At 45.7% G+C, this 15,741-nt stretch overlaps 1 protein-coding gene across 4 annotated transcripts in view; it reads left to right on the top strand.

Moving 5' to 3' along the window:
• The window catches only part of HECTD4 (HECT domain E3 ubiquitin protein ligase 4), a 114,527-nt gene that overhangs the window by 81,789 nt on the left and 16,997 nt on the right, over positions 1–15,741 (top strand). For all 4 annotated transcript variants that reach the window (XM_081202859.1, XM_081202860.1, XM_081202858.1 and 1 more), the window contains exons 48-62: positions 191–270; positions 377–540; positions 1,587–1,824; positions 3,729–3,865; positions 4,942–5,068; positions 5,470–5,607; positions 6,674–6,810; positions 6,921–7,081; positions 8,306–8,487; positions 8,688–8,893; positions 9,804–9,934; positions 10,266–10,471; positions 10,832–11,011; positions 12,527–13,830; positions 15,488–15,695. In XM_081202859.1, the coding sequence (XP_081058985.1) occupies positions 191–270; positions 377–540; positions 1,587–1,824; positions 3,729–3,865; positions 4,942–5,068; positions 5,470–5,607; positions 6,674–6,810; positions 6,921–7,081; positions 8,306–8,487; positions 8,688–8,893; positions 9,804–9,934; positions 10,266–10,471; positions 10,832–11,011; positions 12,527–13,830; positions 15,488–15,695 (3,599 nt within the window). The remainder of the gene's footprint in view (positions 1–190; positions 271–376; positions 541–1,586; positions 1,825–3,728; positions 3,866–4,941; positions 5,069–5,469; positions 5,608–6,673; positions 6,811–6,920; positions 7,082–8,305; positions 8,488–8,687; positions 8,894–9,803; positions 9,935–10,265; positions 10,472–10,831; positions 11,012–12,526; positions 13,831–15,487; positions 15,696–15,741) is intronic.

The raw sequence follows: 15,741 nt of genomic DNA, 5'->3' as shown, positions 1-15,741 counted from the left end.
GAGATGAGTGCCACAACCCCAGAGTCAGCCATGACTGGACCTAATGGTCAGGGGTCCCTTTACCTTTACGGTAACAATTGAGCATGGGCTTGTTGAAGTTTACTTTTAGGGACTTAATACTCCTAGTGCTCAAGTGAAATATTAATTGTTTCTCCAGCTAATGCTTCACCCTTTCTTCACATGGTTTCAGCAATGGAAGGACTGTTCACTACAACGGTTCCAGTTTGCTGCAGTGGAAAAGTGTGAGACTGGATGTGACCCTCTCTCCTGGTATGTCAGCTATGCTTAACCTGCAAGCATCTTATGAGAGCCACATCAGGAGTGGCAGAGGGATAGAAACAACCTTTTTCCTTTTAACCCTTTTCTTTTCCCCTAGGTGATGTTGCAGGCATTGGCTGGGAAAGGGCAGAAGGCACCCCTCCTCCTCCAGGGCAGCCAGCCAAAGGCCGGGTGTATTTTACATACTGCGGACTGCGGTTGGGGCCATATCTGGAGGATGTGTCTGGGGGAATGTGGCCTGTCGTCCACATCCAGAAGAAGGCAGGTTAAACACCCTCTGTATCTCCCAGCTAGAGTTCACCAGAGCTTGGCCCCAGATCCTATTCTTAAATCCAGGCCTTTGAATATGTGGAGCAAAAATTATGGCAAAACCCCCTGTTCTTGTGCAGAGTACCTTTCTCCATTTCTCTATTATGTAATCATAACCAGCCCACACACATCTAAGGGAAGAAATGAAATGTTTTTACACATCTTGTTGTATTTTAGGTTGTTTTCGCCTTGTTTTTGATGTTCACTTTTGAAAGTTGCTTTTAGTTCTGTTTTGAAAAAATATACTAATAACTATAATAATAATAATAATAATAATAATAATATAACAACAGCAATAATGGAAATTTACCAATTCCCCATACTCCCTGACAATTGCTCATGTTTGCTGGGGTTGATGGGAGTTGGAGTCATATAACATCTGAATGGCACCACATTAGCTACCCCTATCCTGGCACTGATGTGTTTGTTCTGTAGAGAAAAGTTCTTTTTGTGGTTAGAGAGATCTATAAATAAGTTTCCATAAGGCTTGGCATTGGATTCCCAGCAACAGATTCAGGAGCTTGCCCCTTTTAACCTGGCTGTTCAGATCTTCCTTTCTTAGACGGACTACTGCTCTAGTAGCTTGCTTTAATGTCCTTTCTTGGCTTCATCTGGATCTCTTCTTGTTACTTTATATGCATTATTAAAATTATTTAATTGTATCCTGATTTAGGCATCCAGCAGAATTGAGAAGCTGGCTAGAAATAACCCAAATAATTAGATATAGAGTTCAATATTCAATATTATTAATAGCACAGTGGAGTATCTTTTCATGTTTCCTTTTTCTAATACTGATTTCCTTTTTGGACAACAACTGCATTATTAGTAATACCATTTAAAAAAAAATGCTTCTTGGGTTATTGTGCAACAGAAACCGTAGTTCTGAGAAGTATTTAGTAAGCCCAACACAACCCTCTGTTGCCAGAGTACAGCAAAGAGCGTAAGACTGAAAGCGGTCTCAAGTTGACCCCTTCTGCTTTGCTTCCGTCCCCTTGCAGAACACCAAAGTCCGAGCCAATTTTGGGTCTCGTCAGTTTGCCTACGCAGAAGGCCAGGCTCACCGAAACGCCGCCGACCTCTGCATCGACCTCGCAGAAGAAATCAGTGCCAACTTTGAAGCATTGCCTTTTGCCATGGCTTCCGATAGCGATAACGACGCAGGCACCAGCACCGCCTCCGACCCAGGGACTCATGGGCCACCTTGCCGGATTGCCGCTGTGGCCACAGCTCAGCAGCGTAAGGAGAGCAGCTCCCCTCTAGTAGCAAAACAGGCTAGGCGTGCCAGTGGAGGGTGACTGGAGTTCTGACAGCAACTGACATTTAAGTGCATGCAACTCTAGCACCTCGGGTTACATACGCTTCAGGTTACATACGCTTCAGGTTACAGACTCTGCTAACCCAGAAATATTACCTCGGGTTAAGAACTTTGCTTCAGGATGAGAACAGAAATTGTGTGGCTGTGGCAGCAGGAGGTCCCATTAGCTAAAGTGGTGCTTCAGGTTAAGAACAGTTTCAGGTTAAGAACGGACCTCTGGAATGAATTAAGTACTTAACCCGAAATACCACTGTATTATTATTATTATTATTATTATTACTTCTTGAATACCTTAATTTGGAAAGGAATAAAAAACTTTTTCTTGTTAGTTTTTATGATGGCCCTAGGATGTAGGCCATGAACATTCAGCCTTTGCAAATGAGGATCTGAAATGCAAGGCGTAGCTACATTGCAGACCTGACCCAGTTTAAGTGTCATGACTTGTCTTGCACCACTTATGAACTCTGGGAATTGTATTTCCATAAGAAGAATTTGCGGATCTGTAGCAGAGAAACCCACAGTTCCTTAGAGGTTGGCATGGTAGTTTAAAACTGGTTGCAATTGTGCGGCATAACCTCATATTTTATCTGAGTTGGAGCAGGGAGTTGAACCCAAGGCCAATTCCAGTGCCCCATTTGCAGAAGTGAGCTGATTATTCCAGTTATACCAGTTTCAATGTTACAAGGTATATTAGCCATTTCTAAACTGTAATCTAGAGTCAGTTTTACTCCTGATCCTCCATTGATTCCACCCAGTGTTGCAAAAGCCACACACTTGTTGTTCCTTTCAAAGCTTTGCTGTTGGCAGTGCTACCTTCCAGGTGGCTTTTGTCTCCTATCGTGGTTCTAACTCACCTTTTGAGAATCACTTAGATTATTGGCAATCAAAATGATATTTCCCCCTTAGCCAGTAGTGAGAAGCTGTAGTTCAGTGACAGAGCACACAATATGCATGCAGAATGTCTCAGATTTCTGGTAAAATAGGGCTGCCATAGGTCTGGATTTCAAAGGCAGTAATGACATCTGGGGATAATTTCCAAAATGTGGCGATTTGTCCTGTTTTTTAGACAATCACAAATCACTTTTTTGGGGAGGGTCCTTAAAAAAAAAGCTCAACAGCTTTTGGGTATCCTGGTTTTTACTTTTTGAAATATGGCAACCCTAGGTAAGAAAAGAGACTAGTTGGATCAGATGAAAGGCCTATCTTGTCCATCATCCTATTTTCCAAAGGAGATGCCTCTAAGACAGGCATAGGCAAACTCTGCCCTCCAGATGCTTTGAGACTACAATTCCCATCATCCCTGACCACTGGTCCTGTTAGCTAGGGATGATGGGAGTTGTAGTCCCAAAACATCTGGAGGGCAGAGTTTGCCTATGCCTGCTCTAAGAAGTCCACAAGCAAGGCTTTCCGGCTTTCCAAGGGCATCTGGTTGGTCCTCTCCCACTGCTGCCGCCTAGTGATTGGTGTTCACAGGTTTGCTACCTCTGCTCCTGGAGCCAACTTCTAGCCATCACAACTTGGAGCTACTGGTGGCATTAACAAGACTGGGAAGTCTTTTCCTTCCCCAAGACCCTGGAGAGATGCTGTCAGCCAGAGTCAGCAACACTGGGGCAGATAGGCCAATTAGCCTGATTCCATGTAGGGCAGCTTCACATGTTTGTACTTGTTTGCAGCCTCTCATTAATGCAACAAAAGCACTATCAGGAAGCTTTCCTCCAAACTAAGGGTCATGTTGCATTCATCAGATTTGTTGGTTGGCACAACTTTCTCTCTCTCTCTCTCTCTCCCCCCCCCCCCCCGCCTCCGACTTCTTGCTTGAATACAGAATATGACAGTGACACTTCTTGCCATTATAAGATGGAACTCAGCTATGAAAACTTCATCACATCGGGCCCTGAGCCTCACCCTCCTCCCATTGCAGATGATGAAAGCGATGATGAAGACGATGATGACATCCCAAGGGTAAGCAGAATGCAATGGGGTTCTTACATGCTCAGCTGCTTTTTATTTCAGACTTTCAACATTAACAATAACAAATTTCAACTCACTTCAAATGCTTGCTTCTGGGTGTTCTGGCATCACAGAGCTTCTACGTTGCCTCTTTTGTAGACCTCTCAAACTGGTTGTCCATATCCATGCAACCCATACTGGATCTCATATTCAAAATAAAAAAATTCCTTCCAGTAGCACCTTAAAGACCAACTAAGTTAGTTCTTGGTATGAGCTTTCGTGTGCATGCACACTTCTTCAGATACCTGAAGAAGTATCTGAAGAAGTGTGCATGCACACGAAAGCTCATACCAAGAACTAACTTAGTTGGTCTTTAAGGTGCTACTGGAAGGAATTTTTTTATTTTGACTATGGCAGACCAACACGGCTACCTATCTACTACTGGATCTCATATGCGCATCTCCTTGACAGCATCACATGGTTCCATGCTAAGCAGGTTCCAGATTCCACCCGAATGACGGATTGAAAATAACACGAACAAACGTAGTAGCTTAGGAAGGAAGAGTTTGTCAGGGCAGTCTCCACCTGGTACTTTGTCTGTCTGCCCACCAGTTCCCACATTTACAGATTAGTGTAGCTGCCAGCTGCCTCACTAAATGGATTCCCTCTACTCCTCAGCTTCAATTAGCATCGCCTTTCTTTCTTCGCTTGCCTTCTTATAGATGCTTCCTGCACTCACCCCATAACAGAATTCTGTATTTTTCTGCAAATCTATAGATCCCTGCCATTTTCTAAATGCCATGATTCACGCAAGGAGGGATCAGAGCAAAACTTGGATATACTGTAGATACTCTTGTTTTTCAACACTGCAGTTTGCATGGTGTGCATTTTCTTGGATTTTTACGTGTGTGTGTTGAGGTGGGAGGGAGGCATACCTCTGGGTTAATAAAGATGTTTTGCATTTAGAAGCTCTCAGACTTCTTTAGACCTCTTGAGAGCTGCTGCTTGTCGGGATAAATATTCCGTGGCTGGGTGGACTGATGTCCCTCCCTCAATCTGACATGGATATGCTTGGCTTTCCTTGGCAGGAGGATCACTATGCCTTGCTAGTGAAAGCCTGGGAGACCAAAGTATTCCCTACAATTAGAAGGCGGTTCCGCAATGAAGCAGAGAGGAAGTCTGGCTTGGATCAAATTAAAGGAGCTTTGCAGCTGGGTAAGTCCACCAGAAGCATTTCTCTTCTGAATTTAGCACCAATTTCCAGGCCCCTTTGTTAATACCCACACTGGCAAACCTTTGCTCTTGTGCTTATCCCTCTGCTTCAATACAAAGCTGTTGTTGTTTAGTCATGTCCAACTCTTTGTGACCCCATGGACCAGAGTACGCCAGGCACTCCTGTCTTCCACTGCCTCCTGCAGTTTGTTCAAACTCATGCTGGTAGCTTCGATACAGAGCTAGATACTCATAAAAGGTTTTCCACATTTGCTAGAGATTCTGGCCTGTAGTGACCTGCTCATTCAGCCATTGCCTGAGAGGTTTCGCTCCCAGTGATCCAAACTGCTAGCCTTCAAGCTGTTCCATAGGCTTGCATAATTGAAGGATGGTCTTTGTTTCAGGAATGGTTGATATAGCCCGGCAAACAGTGGAATTCCTCTATGAGGAAAACGGGGGCATCCCTCGAGACCTGTACCTTCCCACAATTGAGGATATCAAAGACGAAGCCAATAAGTTCACCATTGATAAAGTTCGGAAAGGTATGTTTTGGGAGGGAGTCGGCCTTTGACCTCGGTTCTCCTTGTTGGGATTCAAGCCATTATCAGGAGAAACTGGCCATTCTCCAGGCACCCGGCTTGAATCACCGGTTGACCTCCCTGTCTGCATTCCCCGGCAGGATACAGGCTAGGTCGCGATTGGCGATCCTCCTCAGCGTGAGAAGAACACACCACTCTTCCCTGCCCCCCTGTGGGCAGGGGAAAGAGATAGACAGAAACGTATTTACATGTCTTTATATCTGTCTTTGCAGCGTTACAGAAAAACACGTCTGCTCTCTTCAAACTCCAGCAGCCGAGAGACGAACTCCTCCTGTACTTCCTGTACAGCTCATATTATACTCTGAGCTAATTCCGGTGCTTCACACTGAGAATAGACTGTCCCTCTGTTTCCCACGGAACAGTCCCAACATTCCCATTCATGTTTTGCTTCCAAGCTACCAGCTCGCTGCCGCATTGCTTCTATATCGTAACACTCCTTGGGTTAGATTAAGGGTGGATTCAGGGCCTCGCCTTGGATGGCTCCAAACAGAATGAGTGAGCCACCTCCGCTGAGAAGCAGGCGAAGGTCTGCTTGGGGTGGGTGTGCTGCAGTTACTCGTTCACCCACTCGCATCAGCACAACCACCGTTTTGAGGCTGCAGCCATGAAATGTTGGGCGGGGATATGTGAACACCCACACTCTGTTCCTATAGACTAACGAAGCAGAAGGAATTTAGCTGCCATCATAGTTGGAGCTAAGTCAGAGGCCCTGCTTCTCATCACCGTGATCCTGTGCTGCTTTCCCATAGGCCTTGATGCCAACACAATATGGCAAGAAGACATGGCAGCCAGAGCTGACTTGCTTTATGATAACCGCAAACAACAGGCCACAGATTGGGGGATGTACAAGTCCTTATCTACGTCTCACACATTTCTAGCTTGGGATGGTCTGTATAGGCCAGACATAGGAGCAGCTGCTAGCTTTAGCAAGGTGGCCGCCTCCTTGAGAAGGCCCAGCTTCAACTTACCAAAGATCACAATGTTAAGACCACCTTTCTCTTGGTTTCAGGTCTCACCGTCGTCACCCGCTGCCCAGATAGTAACAACGTGGCCACCAATGCCGTAGGAACAGCCCTGCCTAAGTTTGCTATCCGTGGGATGTTGAAGACATTTGGTCTCCACGGAGTTGTTCTGGACGTTGATTCGGCAAGTGGAAGCTATGTTTAAGCTTGGGTGGGGTAGCTCTGGCGTTTTGGCTACTGTAGCCCGTCACAAAGGCGCAGAGTTGTCAGGTGAAAAACATTTTGTCATTTCAGGTGAATGAGCTTGTCCAGGTAGAGACTTATCTCAGGAGCGAAGGTGTCTTGGTCAGATACTGGTACCCTATTGATATGCTTGAACGACCACCTGCTGGCTATAGGAGGACTGCAACAAATGGCCTGGTCTCTCTGGACAATACAAACATTCAGATTCACAGGTAAATTAAGATTAAAGCATTGGGGAGGGAGTGTGCGCCTGAGACTGTTATCCTTGCAGCTACATCCAGAGTCTCTCTGCTGCGGTCCAAGAGGTGTAGCTTTGTGTAATAAAATATTTTCTGACATCCAAAAGGAAACCTGACAGTGTTTATGAAGGACCTTCTCCACCAAAGTTCAACTAACGTTCTGATAATGGTTATTTTCCATTTTTATAGAATCTATGTATTCTTTTTTAATTTCGCCACTTAACAGTTGTTAATTTCTGTTCATTCTTTTATTAATTCAGGGTTAGTTGGTAGTTTTATTCACAAGTCATCCTGTAACCTGTCCTATTCAGCTGGAGAGGTTTGCCCTTCACTGCCACAGATAGTAAAGGAACAACTATTTCTCAGGAATGAATGCTACACTTTGTCCCTAGATGCTGTTGTAGTGCTGTTTGCTGTCTCTTGGTGCATGCCAAAGCAAGCTGTGTTGCAGTGCCATCTAGTGAAAGAATATAAGCAGTACCACACATATTTAGAATACAGTTGAAGGGAAGAGGGGGAAAGTACACACATTTTTCAATCCTAAGGGATTGCTGATGCCCTAATACAGCTGATCAGACACAGAGAGATGGCAGTGACAGCTGGTGACCACTAGACCTGGTGGGACTGCTGGGGGTCTGGGGCATAACGAGCCCCACGGGGGTGGCCAAGTACTGTTTTTCTCCCATTCTTCCCTTGCAAAGCTACTATAGGAACTTAAGCCCTGCAATTTTACAAATAGAATCATAGAATCATAGAGTTGGAAGAGACCACAAAGCCATCGAGTCCAACCCCCTGCCAAGCAGGAAACACCATCAGAGCACTCCTGACATATGGTTGTCAAGCCTCTGCTTAAAGACCTCCAAAGTAGGAGACTCCACCACACTCCTTGGCAGCAAATTCCACTGTCAAACAGCTCTTACTGTCAGGAAGTTCTTCCTAATGTTTAGGTGGAATCTTCTTTCTTGTAGTTTGGATCCATTGCTCTGTGTCCGCTTCTCTGGAGCAGCAGAAAACAACCTTTCTCCCTCCTCTATGTGACATCCTTTTATATATTTGAACAAGGCTATCATATCACCCAACTAAACTGAAAAACATCTTACTTTGGTTCAGAAGGTTCAGGGACAAAATATTGTGTGTATACAGAGGTTTTTTTAAAGACCCTTGAAATATGTGTTTTCTTTATCTCTCTTTTTACAGAGAACTTTTACGATGTGAAGCTGCACTCGCTAGGCTGTACTGCCGCATGGCTCTTCTAAATATTTTTGCCCCTAAATCTCCTCACATGTTTACTCACCTGTTTCACATCCCTGCCATTCGGGACATCACTCTAGAACACCTCCAGCTGCTATCCAATCAGCTTCTGGCACCACCTCTTCCTGGTAAAATGGGACTTTAAAAAGCAAATAGTACAGTAGTTTTAACCATATCGATAAATGAGATAGTGTGCACATTTGTTTATTTGTTCAATCAATTCAGTCTTTGTAGCTGTTGAGATCAGTTTGTTCTTGTAATATGATGAAGAGAAAATGGATATCCAAAGATGAGTGAGTTGAGCCATGTCTCCTTTTTCACTTGACAGATGGAACGATCAGCTCCAGCTCTATCCTCCTGGCCCAGTCCCTCCAGCACTGCATACATTCCCAGAACTGCTCAGCCACAGACCTCTTCTACCAAGGCAGTTCCCAAACTGTCCAGGAGTGGCTCACAGTTTCTATTACTCAGACCCTCCATCAGGGAGAGGAGAGTCTGCTCGATCTGACAAAACAGATCTGTTCCTTCTTGCAGGTAAGTCCCCCCCCCCTCCAATATCACATTTTAATTTACAGTTGTACCTTGGATCTCAAACGCCTTGGCTCCCAAACAAATAGATTCCCAAACAATTGAAACCTGGAAGTGAGTGTTTCAGTTTTCGAACGATTTTTGGAAGCGTGGCTTCTGCAGCTTTTGATTGGCTGCAGGAGCTTTGGTTTCTGAATGTTTTGGAAGTCGAACGGACTTCTGGAACAGATTCTGATCGACTTCCAAGATACGTCTCTATTATAGTTTCATAAAAAGCATTCTCAAAGCTATTCAGGCTTTTCTTTCTTTGATTAAAATTTCCATTAGCCATCTTGAAATATATTATATGTTGTATTTATAGTAGATCCGAGGAGGCTCTGAAGTAGGTCAGAGCACAAACAACTGCTAGCTATGCTCTCCCTCCAGTGCTTGGAGGCATTGTGCCTCTGAATACCAGCTGCTGGACATTACAAATGAGGAGAGCAGTACTGTTTGGCCACTGTGAGAACAAGGTGCTGGACTAGAAGGGCTTTCTTAGACTCCTTCCTTATCCATATGAGAAAAGAGCTGCTGGAGAGGAAAACACCTTCATCCAGCCCCTGTTCCAAAGAAAGCCAGCCCCTTCCCTTTGAGAAAAGGTCGGGTGATGCTGGAGTCCCTGGCAGGATTGTGCTTTCTGGCTCTTGCTTGTTCCCCTTGTTGGTGAACTATAAGGAAGGGACTGCCTTTTCAGCTCCTCTGTAGCTTAAGAAGGTGGCATCTTCTGACTCCATAAGTTTTTGAGATATAGGGTCTCTCCAGATCAGCTCCAAGCTAGCTAGCCTAGCTCAGCATCAATTTAATTTAGAAATGGTAGAATGGATGGCTGTGTCTCCAACCTCTGGTTTATAACTGTTTAAAAAACTCTGCTTTTCAGAATGCTCCTGAACAGTTCCCATCTGAAGAGTTTCCCATTTCTGAATCCAAAGTCAACATGGACGTGAACTTCCCTGGCGCAGCCTTTATAGTTGTGTCCTGTAAGGAAAGTCAGTCTGGATTCCGCAAAGAGTAAGTCTCTGCGAGCGAAGAGAATGAGGGTGGAGGGAAACCGGCTTTAAAAATCTACCTGCCCACCAAAGAATTCCAAAATACTGATTTTCCCTCCGCCAAGCCACACCACGGTTACAGAAAGGGAGAAGTGTATGTCATGATAAATGACAGTATCTTGTACAATGTCACTAGCGATACAGTCCTGTTGCCTTACAGAGCAACTCAGGTGACATGATAAACCCCTGCCCCCAAGGAGCTTTCAAAGCAATTGAAGATGAGACTACTGGGTCTGTTTTCCTAAAAGCTTCTTGTGCTGCACCGCTAGCAAACCTTCCTTTTTGTTCTGTAGCTCCTCACTTTATAAGGCTCCCTGGGCTCGGATTCTTGTTTATGGCCTTGGTCACAAAGTGAAGAGGAGTGGCCAGTTGAACCTCATTGAGGCTGTGTGCTACCCTCGAGATGCTTCTCCAACCAACACAGGCTTGACGCCACCCCCCACAACCAATCAGTATCCTTCCGTCATCATATCCACAGACAAGGTCCACATCAAACTTGGTAAGATTTAAAATGCACACACAAAAGCATCTTTGGAATAGGGATTGATAACTGCAGCAGTAGATCATAGCTGCATGTCATGAATAGAGGCTGGAGCAATATTGTTCAGGATCTGAGATACTAGCTTGAGAGATCTTAATTTACCCAAGAGCTATTCTCATCATGTTATAATTGATTTTTTAAAACCCCACTCTTTAAACCTTGCCTTTGAGAATTCTGGAGGTACCCATTGCTCAAGGATTTTTCCTTGGGGAAGCTAAAGGGGTGGGGGCTGATTTTTCTTTACCACAAGTCTCCTTTTTAATAATGCATATAACACCATTGCTGAAAGCGAACTTATTTCTGTGGGTCTCATTCAAGGAGTGTCACCGCCTCCTGGAGCTGTGCTCATCCTGCACTCCCTTCCCCTGGAATTTCCCCTGGCGATGGCATTTGCAGAGCAGCTGCTGACCTGGAAACTCGAGAATGGCGACGGAAAATCTGAAGAGGAGCTGGACACAATCCCTGCCTCAGTTCTCTTGCAAGTGGTGGAAATCCTTGGTGAGAATGGAGCTCCTTGTTGTTCACAAACAACCATGGGTGGGGAAATAGAATAATGTTTTGGAAACTACAGTGGCAAAATGGCCCCAATGCCATGAGCTTAAAAAAAATTAAGACAATGTGCCACCCTGTGGCCACCTCCCTGCTGGGCTGCCCAGAGTTAAAAGCCCCAGTTGGATGCAGCAGAGATCTTTCTTTCTTTCTTTCTTTCTTTCTTTCTTCCTTCCTTCCTTCCTTCCTTCCTTCCTTCCTTCCTTCCTTCTTTCCTTCTTTCCTTCTTTCCTTCCTTCCTTCCTTTCTCTCTCTCTCTCTCTCTCTCTCTCTCTCTCTCTCTCTCTCTTCCCCCATCCCCTTGCCCTCTTTTTGGTAATGGTAATGATGAATGGCAAATAAGGAGAATATGGAGAATTAGCAGTTCGTAGGATTTAGGATTCCAGTTCTGGTGAATAGGCTTTGGTCAATTTCAGTGCCCTGTTAAAGAGACCCAATTCCTGCCACCCAGAAACCTACACTATGCAACCAACGTCCATGGCTCTGGGGAGGCACAACACCAGCTACCTTATTACTCCATAAGGCGCACCTGACGATAAGGCACACTTAGTTTTTAGAGGGGGAACTCAAGAAAAAAAATATTATTTAAAGGGAGTGCTGAGCAGAGTCTGTATGCATCCCAGGCTCTGCTCATCGCTCCCTTTCACGAGCCACGTGGAGTGTGTGTGTGGCTCTTGGGGGCTTCTCCCTCCTTGGGGAAAAGCCCCCAAGAGCCCCACCTCGTAGAAAAGCCCACAGCAGCCACGCACCCTTTAAGGAGCGCGCGGCTTCTACGAGCTTTTTTACGAGCTGGGAGAAGGGACTGACGCAGCCAGCCAGTCCCTTCTCCCTCCTCAGGGAAAAGCCCCCAAGAGCGGCACGCTCTTTAAAGGGTGCGCGGCTCCTGTGGGCTTTTTTTACGAGGTGGGAGAAGGGACTGACGTGGCTAGTCAGTCTCTTCTCCCTCCTGGGGTAAAGCCCGCAAGAGTCACACAGAGCTTGTGTGCGGCTCTTGGGGGCTTTTCCCACCTGCCTCCCCCCTGCATTCGCTCCATAAGACACACACACATTTTCCCTTGCTTTTTAGGAGGGAAAAAGTATGTCTTATGGAGCGAAAAATACGGTATGTCCTATAACATGGCATCTTTTGAGCTCTGGGGAGGCCCAGAGTCTCTGCTCCTGCTTTTCCTTGGTAACAATAAGACTTGGTTCTTTAGTGCATGCAGGCTGGAGGCGAGCACTCTTGACATGGCTAGCTAAGGATGGGGTGCTGTCTTTACAGCTTCCGCACAAGCTGGAGCAAAAGAGCATATTCCATTTTAGGCTGCTAACCTCTAAACTTACTTATAAATAGGAGTACATTCTGCTGTAAATGCCGTAACCCCCATTGAGTTTTCTTTTTTTACAGTCAAGTTGTGTATAAATTTTATGAAATAAGTAAATAAAAAAACAACCTGACTCCCCATTCTGTTTGCACATTTCTAGGGAATTTCCTGTGGACAATCAACATGGCAGCCTGTGTGAAGGAACTGCTCTTTCATCTCCTAGCTGAATTGCTTCGCAAAATTCATGGCTTAGAGCAGAAGAAGAACCCAGCAGGGTTGTCCTCCTCCATTGCGCTTCAGCTCAACCCTTGCCTGGCCATGCTGATGGCTCTCCAGTCAGAACTGCACAGGTTGTACGATGAAGAAACCCAAAACTGGGCATCTGGAAATGCTTGTGGCGGGTCTGGGGTTGGAGGAGCTGACCAGGGGAGATTTTCCACTTACTTTCATGCTCTGATGGAGGTCTGCCTGGCCGTGGCAGAAGTAACCTTGCCGATCAACATGAGCATCACAGCCAATGTGATGTCCTCGACCAGCGGCCCAAATCTAAGCGATTCTTCCTCCTCCTCTTCATCGTCTCCTGGGCAGACCCCGCAGAGCCCAAGCCTCCTGTCAAAGAGGAAAAAGGTTAAAATGAAGCGAGAGAAGACAACATCTTCAGGGAAGCGGACTTCATCCCGAGCTGCCGAAACAGACACCGCTCTGTTGAGCATCGGCGGGAGCAAGCCAGAGGACATGTTGTGGTTCCATCGGGCGCTCACCTTGCTGATAATCCTCAGGCATCTAACAAAGAAGGATCCCCAGGGGCTGGGCGTGACCAATGATGCCGTGGCCGATGCTTGCCAGGCCTTGGCTGGGACAACTGCTCACAGCCGCTTGCTGGTGATTTCGGGGATCCCCACCCACTTGGAAGAAGGTACTGTGCGGAGCGCCATCCGCAAGGCCTGCAATGCCCACGGCGGTGTCTTCAAAGATGAGATCTACATTTCACTCCAGGAGGAGGAGCCTAAGAAAGCCAAGGACAAAGCGGAGGGAGGGGAATGTAAGACCGAGATGGACAAGCCTGTGGTCTCCAGCAGCGTGGACAGCTTGGACATCAGCAGCTCCAGCAGCGTCACGCCTGCCATGAGCATCAGTGCCTCTGCTTCCACCAGCCGAGCCTCTCTTTGTAGCTCCCAGGGGATCTCACGGACCATTAGCGATATCTCTGTAGACCAGTTTCAAGCTGGCCTGGAGATGGTCATTCCGCCTGGGTTGCTGGAGCCACGTGTGGTTTCCAGCCAGGAGAGTTCAGACCTTTCACTCTGCAGCACTGGGAGTCTGGGCAGCCTGGGGAGTCTCGGGGAGCAGCTTGACAATGTGGAAACAGCATCGGTGTCGGATGTCAGGTCTATGTACGCTGTTACATCTCTGGACAGCCAGCCGATCACCCCGAGGCCCATCAAGGGCTTTGCAGTTGTGGAGGTAATTGTTTTCCACAGAAGAAGGTATAGCGGTAGGGGAGCCAACCCTTTAGGGTAGCCTTACTAGCCCTTGGAGACCTGCCCTGTTCCTCTTTATCAGCTTCCACCACCCTCTTATGTGTCACCTAGGGCAAGGAGGCAGGATTCCCACTTTTTAAAAGGTGGTCTCCATGAGAGTGAGGAAACAGCCAGCCAAATTCTATATATATTGGTGTTATCACCAGGTTTTTCCTGTGTGGTGCCAGCGTGGTGTCGTGGTTAAGAGCAGTGGACTTGTAATCTGGGGAACCGGGTTCACGTCTCCGCTCCTCCACATGCAGCTGCTGGGTGACCTTGGGCCAGTCACACTTCTCTGAAGTCTCTCTGCCCCACTCACCTCACAATGTGTTTGTTGTGGGGGAGGAAGGGAAAGGAGATTGTTAGCTGCTTTGAGACTCCTTCGGGTAGTGATAAAGCAGGATATCAAATCCAAACTCTTCTTCTTCTTCTGTCATTGCAAGACAGATCTTGGCAAGAAGGATGTGTCTCCTCTGCTTATACATGATGGGGGGCCTGGGTAATCTTAACATGACAGACAAGGGATAGCATAATTGCACCACAGCAGGTTGATCTGGATAGGACAAGCTGACACTATTGACACAGATTGTACAATTAGTTGTAACTTTGGTACCTCTTAGTGTGGAGTGCAAGTTACCTCTTAGTGTGAAGAGCTGACAAGTATGTGCTTGAGGCAGCTTGAATTAAAAGATTATTGGTAAATCTGTTTGCTTCCTATGACGAACCTGCTTCCTGCACTCTGCATTTGTTAAGATTGTTCCATGCAGCAGGGAGGGAAAGGAGACGTACATCCATCTCTCTTGAGTCACAACAAACCACATCGCATTTGGAGGCTTGCATGTATGTCAGACAAAACAGCAAAGAGACTCTGTGATTCCGTAAAGATTAATTTGTTCTACTATGAAAAAGCTGAGGATGGAAGAGTTCATGAGTGTATCTGTTTAACTAAGCTTCTGCCTTACAAAAGCAGCTCAGGCTACAATGAATTAGCCTATAAGGTGCCACAGAACTCTTTGCTGTGTTTTCATGCAGCTATATAACATGATGGGAGGGTGGGCCTTGGCCAGACTTTGGTTCATCTCAGTGGATCCTAGGCCTGGTTAAAAAGTAATAATGGTGGCTCTCCTGCCTTGTAAGATGAGGTATATTTCAATGCAAAAGATATTACTATATTGGTACCCAGCCATCTTAAAATGGACTGTGGCGATGCAGCCGTTTAATTTCATTTTCATAGTATTCTTATTATTTATCATTAACAAATTTCTTACCAGCACTTCACCATAAAGTCAAAGTGCAGATTACAGCACTGTAAAAATACAACATTAAATTAGATTAAAACAATTTGCAGTTGGGTGGGTCCTAAAATATATAACAGGTTCTTCATCTTGTTTTGGTTTTGGTTTTGTTTTTTTGCAGAATTTGGGATTTGGAAGAGGCAGAGCAGATTGATTATGTCAGAAGTGAGTGGGAAAGGGTAGAGGAGGATGTAAAGCAGGTCAAGAATTCAGAGTCATAAGATCAAAAGAAGCATTAGCTATTGATTGAAAAGAAGTCATTTACCTTCATAAATTTACCTAGATGTTTGTGTTTGTTGAAAATAGATACGATCCCGGGCCAAGATAGAAAAGATCCGAGCCAGCTTATTTAACAGCAGCGATTTGATTGGCTTGTCGAGTCTGGATGAAGAGGATGAGCTCATGGAAATGTCGACGGAGGAGATTTTAACTGTCTCAACTGTGAATCAGAGTTTGTTTGATACACAAGGGAGTCCTGCACTTGAAGCCTATTTCAATGACAAGACCATCAAAGGTGTGTGTTCAGTTATGTTTTGAAAGCACTTTGCACTCATGCTACA

The sequence above is a fragment of the Podarcis bocagei genome (genome assembly GCF_964188305.1).
Source record: "Podarcis bocagei genome assembly, chromosome: 7".
NCBI lineage: Eukaryota > Metazoa > Chordata > Lepidosauria > Squamata > Lacertidae > Podarcis > Podarcis bocagei.
Note: the sequence above shows the minus strand (reverse complement) of the source record. Positions and strands in the feature narration are given on the sequence as shown.